Below are 8,680 nucleotides of genomic sequence, written 5' to 3'. Positions count from 1 at the left end.
CAAAGATTTGTTTCGCTTTGAATTAACGCACAAGTAATTTAGTAGATTTCAGAATTAATGTTATGTATGTTATGTTGCTATGTAGAACGCAAGAAATAATATACGAATATATTTGTTTCAGTCTATATCATCAACGTGTACAGAATTGTGCTTCTTACTGCTGAAGGTTCTGGCACCCACGGATAATGCTAAATACTGAATATTATGCATCTTGTTTGGTACGTTCCGAGTGAAAACCGAAAGATAAATTAAATGTTTTGTCTTCCGTTTATTTTCATTACATATCTTCTTATTGTCCAGCAATTCAATAATGTTCTGACCACGTATGCTCTCAATGTGTTCTACACATAACAAATCACAATTGCACCCTTATAATAGAACGTCGTTCTCAGCTACAAATTCTATTTCGTATATATATATATATGTATTTATATATGTATATGTATATATTAGTATTAAATTGTTGTGTGTATGTGATGAACATTTAACATTCCATTAGTCGCGCAAGTGAAAACTCTGTCAAGTATCAAAAATATGTTGGTCAAATTGAATGGTAGCTTAAACTTCCACCCAAAAGAATTATAATCCTATATTTCCCTTGTTGACAGCATTGGAAGAACATATATTTTTATACAGTTAACATTTAAGACTTACTAATGGATTAACATGTTGACCGCTGAGCCAAAAACTAGATATAACTTTGCAACAACATTAAAGTAGACGATTTAAAAATCATTAATTCAAAGCAATTACTTCCTGAATTCTCTTGCACCAAATTTATAATTAAATTGATAAGTATAATCTGGTCAACAAGCAGTCAGCGTGTTAAGGCCTGTTTCACGGTATTGTTTACACGTTATTCTCTAAAAAAACATTGATATAAAAAATATACAGGTATTATGCGCTACAGTTTAAATAGTGATATACACGATACTCGTAAGTCTGTGCAGGTTGACAATGCGCGCGTGTAAACTGTATTCATTATTTATTTGAATTTCTGTTTGTTCAGCTATTCGATTGCAAATGTGGCGTCCCCTGCATATTGGCAAGCGTTATCCGATGCAAGGGACACGAAGATTCACGACCCGAACTCTTCAGTGTCTGTCTCGATAGGTTTGAACTCGTAGCCTCCTCTTCCATCCATCTGTAGGTAATACTGTAACAGTCGTAATTCAGTAATTAGCCTCGGAGTTAGGTTCAAGAAAAGACTCCTGACTCAATGATTGATACCTCGTGATGTTTCCACAGGGACCGTCGATGCGAGACTGTGAACAAAGTGATATTTTCCTGCCTACAATAGGAATACATCGAATCCTCGACATCAACACTGACTGCGCTTGTGCACTCGTCCAGGATTGCAAACTGTGGTTTGTGATAGAAGAGTCGAGCCATCTGCAGAAACAATGACACCCGGTCAATCACCAATCACAGAACAGCTTTGTATAGGTGTAAGGGAGACAAAGTATTACCGCTATACGTTGTTTTTCACCACCAGAAAGGACATCCATCCAATCGGCAACAACATCCCACCCTTGACCTTTAGTGTTTGCCAAATTTTCTCTTTCCAAGAGATGGCCCAACTGAACCAAATCTAATAGCTTAACGAGGTCGTCATCCGTCATTGTGCTACGTCTTATCATCTCCTCCTTTGTGTGAGGATAGATAATTTGATCTCTCAGCGTACCCAGGGTCATATACGGACGTTGTGGTATGTAGAATAATTTTCCACGCGGTGGTTTGGTCAACGTTCCGTTCCAAACTGGCCACAACTACCAACAAAACGATTCCCAACGATTAGACATTATCGCCGGAGTATTTGGACACGTTCAAAGGGCGTGATAAATGTTGATAACGTACCTCTCCAAGAATTCTGAAGAGAGAACTCTTTCCGCAACCATTAGGCCCGCATACCAGCACGTTCATTCCTGAGCTTACCTCGAACGTTAACTCTCTGATAAGAACGTCGCCGTTTGGTGTTATCAATGGCACACGATCGAAACGTATAATGTTATTTTTAGTCAGAATTGTCCCTGCGCCCGGACTTCCAAGCGACTCCTCCTTCAAGTCAGAGATCATTGTCCTAGAGTATTTGCCCGCGTTTAGATCATTCAGGACAACCTTGATTTCTGTGACCCTGGCTGTGAAACCTGCCAGCCGTGTCAGTTCTCTTCCGGCTAGGACTAATCTGCCTATAGCTTCCGCTAATTTCACTAACATCCGACCATATGTGTAGTAACTCTTAAATCGATGATCAGATGTTCCCGACAGTACGGGATGGTTCTTTTGAAAGAACGGAATGCTCACCGCATAGAAGCCTACGATCGTTGCCATGTCTAAAAGAAAAACATTTTCAATATTTTCAGTTATTACGCCTTCAAGCGAAAACGTAACTAAGCAAGCTGTTCTTTACATTTGCCAACAAAATTATCTATTACTCCTATAAACGTTTTGAATTCCAAACATTTTCGAAGATGAGTCACCTGTAAAACGAAAGGTAAATAAAACAGGAGCTTGATAGTCTGAGAATTCCACTATTTACTTACTAGTTTATAAAAGCTAGCTAGTATCGTTAGTTTTTCTCTCATGTTTCCTTTGTAGAACGCAATCTCTTCGGAGTTCGTAATTAGTCGAGAATTAATGTGACGGTACTCGCCCTCCAGACGTTGTTCTTCCACTGTCATTGGGCCGATTGGTTTACGAAGATGCGTGATCATAGTACCAGCAAATACAAGGTAGAACAGCATTAATATCGGTGTCTATAATGGAACAGATATTTTAGAAAGCGTGAACAGGTGCGCACAAGAATCGCTAAATTAACATACCTGACCACCGAGATTGCTCGTCAATCTGTAGACATAAATAAATATGTCCAATAACGGTTTTGCGACGTTACTATAGAGATCCGTGCAACTTTCACAGAATTTGTCGACGTCGGTAGATAAAAGCTGATCTGGGTTCGCTATTCGACTGTCCAAGTTGCTCATCTTGTAGTATGTAAAACCCCTGTAATAACCAATAGTACATTCGAATTTGAAACGTTTGGAAAAACAAATGCATAATTCATAATTATTCTTGGCTGATTCCTCTCACTTCAGGTACTGTTCCAGTAGATTTTTTGTGATATTTGTGCGTAGCCTCAACTTCATTTCATATATTCCATATTTTAGTACGTTGTTCACAACAGAGATCTAAATAAATATAGTCATGGAAGATCATATCAATAATATCTTCCAAACGATTAGAAAATTAGCTGCTTGGCAGCCTGAATGAAAGAATTTCATTAGCAGCCTACAAAAGCAATGCACTACACATTTTATTCACAATACATAGATTCACTTACCACAGGCAATAAAGACAAAAATTTAAATAATCGCTTCCTAAATAAAGGTGCATCCATATTAACGATTGTCCTGAAACAAAATACTTGTAACTTATAAATTCAAAGAGTTAGCCTTTCTCAACAACTAATTGTACACACGATTCAATTAGTGTTCCTATGTTTATCATCCATAAGTCGCACAAGGATCTTGCCACTAAGGAACCAGCAACAAGAAGAACAAATCCAAACTCTGGAGACACAACGGATGGTATACCAATTTGGAGTAATTGGCGTAGTTGTTTGAAAAATTTGGCATTGACATAAGCCTTTGGGCTCTTTGGCTTCTCCTGAGAATTGTTTTGAGAATTGGTACAACTAGTGGATTAGTACAGGTACGACGATTACAGACTCATTTGGCACTTACCTCTTTAATAACATACTGTATGTCATGAGAAGGCCATGCGTCCCTGTAAAAACAAACAATCGTCTTCAGTGTTTTGATGAGATTGACTAAATCGGTTCTCATATACACACGGCTGTTTAGTCTGCTTACTTGTTTCTTGTGACTTGTTTTCTGCCTCTTCTTTTTAGGATCCATATTAATGCGGTGAGCGCACAAGCACCAGCCACTGTACGTTTGGTCGCGAATTTACTAAGCGTCGGCGCCATTCCCAACCGATCAACCTCCGAGTATGACTACAAAATATACACCGTCTTCTACGACGGTCTTGAGTCTTCTGTGTCCAGTTTCAGAGCTCGTTAAGGTGAACAGGTGGTGGGGCAACACTCAGCAGCGAAACTACGTTCCGCAAGCATTTCGTTACGTGCACAACGAGCCAGTCCCTGGCTCCCGTGCTTTCACCTACTCTAACCTGATCATCGAATTGTCTTATATCGTTTGCACTCTACGTGCACAATCATCAGTGTCCCGCCAATAACCGATCAAAGTACAAAATTACCAAACCAGTTTTATTTATGTAATCTTACACCAATGAACTTTGATACGGTGATACCCAAATCAATAAATATGTACATATACGATCACGTTCAAGTCAAGGATACACCCGTTACAAAACGAAACCCGAATTGGAAAACTACAGCTGTTAAACTCGTGTATACACACAAATCTATACACACATTTTCGATTCTAACGCTCTTATTTTTTTAACGACAATGTATTCCTGCAATAATACATTTGACTTAACTTACCAATAGCTTGTCAATCTTCTAGAACCTGAATGTTTCGATTGATATTGTCGTGACGTAAGCTTGCGTCCTAATGACTACGATAAATTCCAGGCACTACGTAATACTTATTTTCTTCCATTCATTATTTCGATCGGGAGATAACCAACTTCGGACTAATATATTTCTTAGTCTTTAAACGCTTGGTTTCTTATCTTTCACTTTATCTGTTTTTTAATAAATTTCTACAAATTCTCCACGAATTGAAGTACAATCTGTTTATCTCTAATCGAGCAAGATTGCAGAGTACTCATTAGACTGCTAAGTCGTGTTAAATTACAAATACACATAGTAAATAAAATAATTAAACGTTTTCAAAAAGCGGTAGTATTTTTATTAAATAATATTCAATCATGTACAAATCATAGAAAAATGTTTGAAAGCAAACAAATCTTATGTCGCTTAATTTATTGCCATTGATATTTAATGTATAAAACAGTAGCATTACCCACATTCTATAGAGTTATCTGTAAAGTAAGAAAATTATGCTAGATCAAGAAATATGTTGTTTCTTGCTGTGAATATTATCTGCATAGAGTAAAGTCTCTGTTTACGCAAAACGGAGTATTAACGCTTTTTCTTTTATCCTGAGAACACTTTTTTGTATACCGATTACACAGCATTTTATTAGACAACGTTAACACTCATTGAAGCATAATTTACACAGTATAATCAATATGCTAATAGTTTCATAGCATTTCAATACAATATATGCAAATGTATGATCACATTATTATTGTCGGTTCTCATTAAGATAATTCATTTTCACTGGTATTTATTTTTAGATGATGTATTTGAAAGTTAAAGACGCCAGACAGATGGGAATCACAACTCTTATCACTGCATCACGAAAAAGATACATTACACAAGTAATAATCTTATTTGGTGGACTCTATACTTGTTTCCTAAAGTAGTACAAATCTGCGGTACATTATTGGAAAAATTTGTTCACATCTCACAAACATTTTTTATGCTTGTGCAGCTTTACAATAATATCGCCTCTGTAATCGAGTTTGTTCTGTCCGTAGATTTCACACGGAAGAAACCAATATAAATGTAATATCAAAGAATAATCTAATACACCTTTGACACACACCTAGTATCAGTTCAAGATTACGATTTCCCAGCGTTATCATTAGGTGAGCAATATATACGAAATGCGATGTGGTTCACAATTCCTTGTGATCAGATTATTTATTGTTACAGCGAGTCATCTAAAAATAAAAAATATTCAGAAATTAAATTCATTGAGAAAAAATAAGTTTACAAAAGGAATTCTCAAATCACCTGTTCATAGTATCCATAAAATTCCCAAAATTCATCTATCTTTATCGTCCGTCCTTCATATTTCTTCTTTTTGTTTGCAGTTCATTTTTTAGCGGATCATCTTGCTGTTAAGCGGAACTAGTTGCATACAATGTTCGCGAAGTGTATTTCAGTCAACTGACAATGAGCTGTTGGACAGAATCGCATATATGTGATTAATGTACATCGAAAAATGCACTATCCAGAAATATTAATTCTAATGCGGAAAGGAAACGGATATAACAGTAGCGAATGCTTTTCTTTTTCTTGCTCATAATTTGTTTTGTGGTTGAACCACGTGTATCATGATCTTCTACTTCGCCAGATTTTGCGCTAATTTGCTAATTAAATACGTGCAACGTGAGAGCTCGAAAGTATACTTGCTCGAAGAATTACACAATCGTTTAGAAGATCTGATTCAAGAAAAACTATAGCATAAGGTATTTTTGTCTTAGAATGATTATATAATGCTTCGACAAGAAATTATTAGAAGCAATATAAAAATTTCGGTTAATAGCAGATGAATGAACGATTAATAAGTTAGAACTGTTTTATCCGATAAATAGGATCAAGTAAATCAAATTTTTATCAATCGACGATCAACCGTCGATGCAACTTCTTACTATTTTTTGTTTTTCTTTCTTTTTCGGTGCTCCAGCATTGATAAGGATCTAAAGGAAATTAGGCAATATTCGGATGTGTTTGAATAATAGCAGGACCAGTAGATTATGAGAAGCTGCGAATATCGTGTATGACCTTGCGTGAGTGTGTTGGATTTCAATGACACAAAACCCATACTATTGTAAGTAATTTCAGTTCGTAATCACCTGTTTCGAAGTTTCAGTAGACGCTTCCATGCCTCTCCTCTACTTCCAGTCATCATCATAATCATAATCATCATCCGCATCCGCATCATCACCATCATCCGCATCCTCATCCTCATCATCAAACTCATCACCATTATTCACCATCAACATCCTCATCTCATCTCATTTCATCTCATTTCATCATCATCATCATCATCATCATCATCATCATCATCATCATATAATCGTCACTATACACTGCCACCACTACCATATATCATAAAGCATCACCATCATCATTTCATCATCACCTTCATCCATCGAATGAATGGCAACCTGTAGTATATAACTCACAAATTCTTCCTTCCACTCTGTGCGATTCCGAATGTAGAACCACTCACATATTCTCCCGTCTCCTGATTGTCATCAGACAAAATAGCAGTAGCAAATCAAAAATGTATTTACTAACACGATGTGTACAAAAGCTGTTTCTCATACTGTCAACGTTGAATTCTCTGTGAGCAAGTCAGGCCCAATTAGAGGCAGAGCATACAACTATACGTTCCTGCTGCAGTTATTAAGCTAAAGATCAAAGTCATTAATTGAAACGTTCTTCCACAGTCTGGCGAATGATTGTAATTAACCATATAAGTTTGAAAATACGCAGGTGTCAAAACCGTGGTAACAGTGAAAGAAAACTTCAATTAAATAGATTTCGGACACACGTAATAACATAAGAGGTTTCAGATCTTGGAAACTGCAATGAATAGTACAAACTCTCACTGAGATCAATTAAAGCGAAGCAAGTGGTCCCAGTTTAAATGGACCACCCTGCAACAAGTCAATTTAAGATTGTGTAAGAGGTATGTGAGTGGTTGTTACAACAAGTGAAAGAAAGTTGCTTGATAGTGAATGTTGTTGATATCAAGTGAAATATTTGTTTGTAACGCATTCATCCGACATAGATGAAAACACTAGCTAGAAGAAAATAGGGATAAATAATCTGTTTTTTCACGACTCGACCAATATCATGGTTGTCTCTAGCGCGTGTAACTACATAAGAGGTCAAACATGCGTCGTTAATTGTAAGTAATCGAGGGACTTTTTGCTGTATAAAACGCGAACAGTTTTATATTAATATTGGTCGAGGCTGTCAATAATTTACGGGCAGCTTTAAAAAAAGCGATCCGATGGAGGAGTTCAAAAAGTGTAAATAAATTTCCAGTGTATCAGTTTTTAATCATTCTTGTAATGAACTTATGGTAATAAGAATCGATCTCTGCCACCTATCAAAATTAACATTCTCACAATGACAAAAGAATCATGTACGTTTTTATCGGACGTGATCACTCGGTAATATTTCATTTAAAACGCAATCCCGATTTCAATTTACAAATACGAACTGTTCTACACAACAAAAATCTCATTTTTCCATTTGAACGTTCACGAACGACATTAATGCACCTTACGTAAATATGTACACACTTCGCGGATCGTATTCAAATCGTTTCGCAAGGCATTTTTTGAGCAACAATCATCTCTTGAATAGCACGTGCGCTAAATCAATTGCTCCGTGCAGATGTATATCATATTGTAAACTCTACATACACATGCATGTACAATTTGCTTTCATATTGTTTCCATTTTGACAAGAAAAATGCAATCGCATAAAAACGAATAATATATAGAAATATATACCATTATCATCATTGTTTTAACCGATACATATAGGTGATATAAGTATTGGTTAAAAGTGATTATAAGATTAGTTTACGTCGGCAAACGATTTGAAATGGATCAACCAGGCTATAATAATGAGCTAGAAACGGTCCTAATGTCTGTTAAAAGTTGTCTTAAACTACAGTCTTTGTATATCGGTTATCATTTACAGCAGGACGTCAATAAATAAACTCGACGCACTTCCCATCAATGTTCTCTTTACAGTATGTATAAACATTCTGAATTAATACAGACATATATATATATACATATATATATATAAATA

General features: G+C 36.2%; 2 protein-coding genes across 4 annotated transcripts in view; both read right to left on the bottom strand.

Moving 5' to 3' along the window:
• Nucleotides 1–54: 54 nt before the first annotated feature.
• On the bottom strand, nt 55–4,448 carry Pmp70 (ATP binding cassette subfamily D member Pmp70). The gene is made up of 12 exons (XM_078186893.1): nt 3,873–4,448; nt 3,744–3,786; nt 3,479–3,666; nt 3,341–3,410; nt 3,091–3,188; nt 2,823–3,003; nt 2,544–2,756; nt 2,411–2,480; nt 1,858–2,333; nt 1,470–1,769; nt 1,231–1,392; nt 55–1,156 (listed from the first exon to the last, which is right to left on the bottom strand). The coding sequence occupies exons 1-12, from the start codon at nt 3,986–3,988 to the stop codon at nt 1,079–1,081; spliced, it is 1,995 nt and encodes a 664-aa protein (XP_078043019.1). The 5' UTR covers nt 3,989–4,448; the 3' UTR covers nt 55–1,078.
• Nucleotides 4,449–4,867: 419 nt separating this feature from the next.
• The window catches only part of Tbph (TAR DNA-binding protein-43 homolog), a 14,345-nt gene continuing 10,532 nt past the window's right edge, over nt 4,868–8,680 (bottom strand). For 2 of the 3 annotated variants that reach the window (XR_013494523.1, XR_013494525.1), the window contains 2 exons: nt 5,852–6,018; nt 4,868–5,778 (listed from right to left, as the gene is read on the bottom strand). The gene's annotated coding sequence lies outside the window, so the exon portion shown is untranslated. The remainder of the gene's footprint in view (nt 5,779–5,851; nt 6,019–8,680) is intronic. The other variant, XR_013494524.1, reaches the window with a different exon arrangement.

Source organism: Augochlora pura, chromosome 7 (genome assembly GCF_028453695.1).
Source record: "Augochlora pura isolate Apur16 chromosome 7, APUR_v2.2.1, whole genome shotgun sequence".
Lineage (NCBI taxonomy): Eukaryota > Metazoa > Arthropoda > Insecta > Hymenoptera > Halictidae > Augochlora > Augochlora pura.
This window is presented reverse-complemented; position numbering and strand designations above follow the sequence as displayed.

What these genes read in the sequence shown, in the direction of transcription:
- Pmp70 (XM_078186893.1), bottom strand. Translation starts at nt 3,988, where the DNA reads ATGGCGCCGACGCTTAGTAAATTCGCGACCAAACGTACAGTGGCTGGT. An exon ending in TACAGTATGTTATTAAAGAG is followed by an intron (nt 3,667 to 3,743) that starts GTAAGTGCCAAA and finishes AACAATTCTCAG; the next exon opens with GAGAAGCCAAAGAGCCCAAA. An exon ending in TTTTGTCTTTATTGCCTGTG is followed by an intron (nt 3,189 to 3,340) that starts GTAAGTGAATCT and finishes ATATTTATTTAG; the next exon opens with ATCTCTGTTGTGAACAACGT.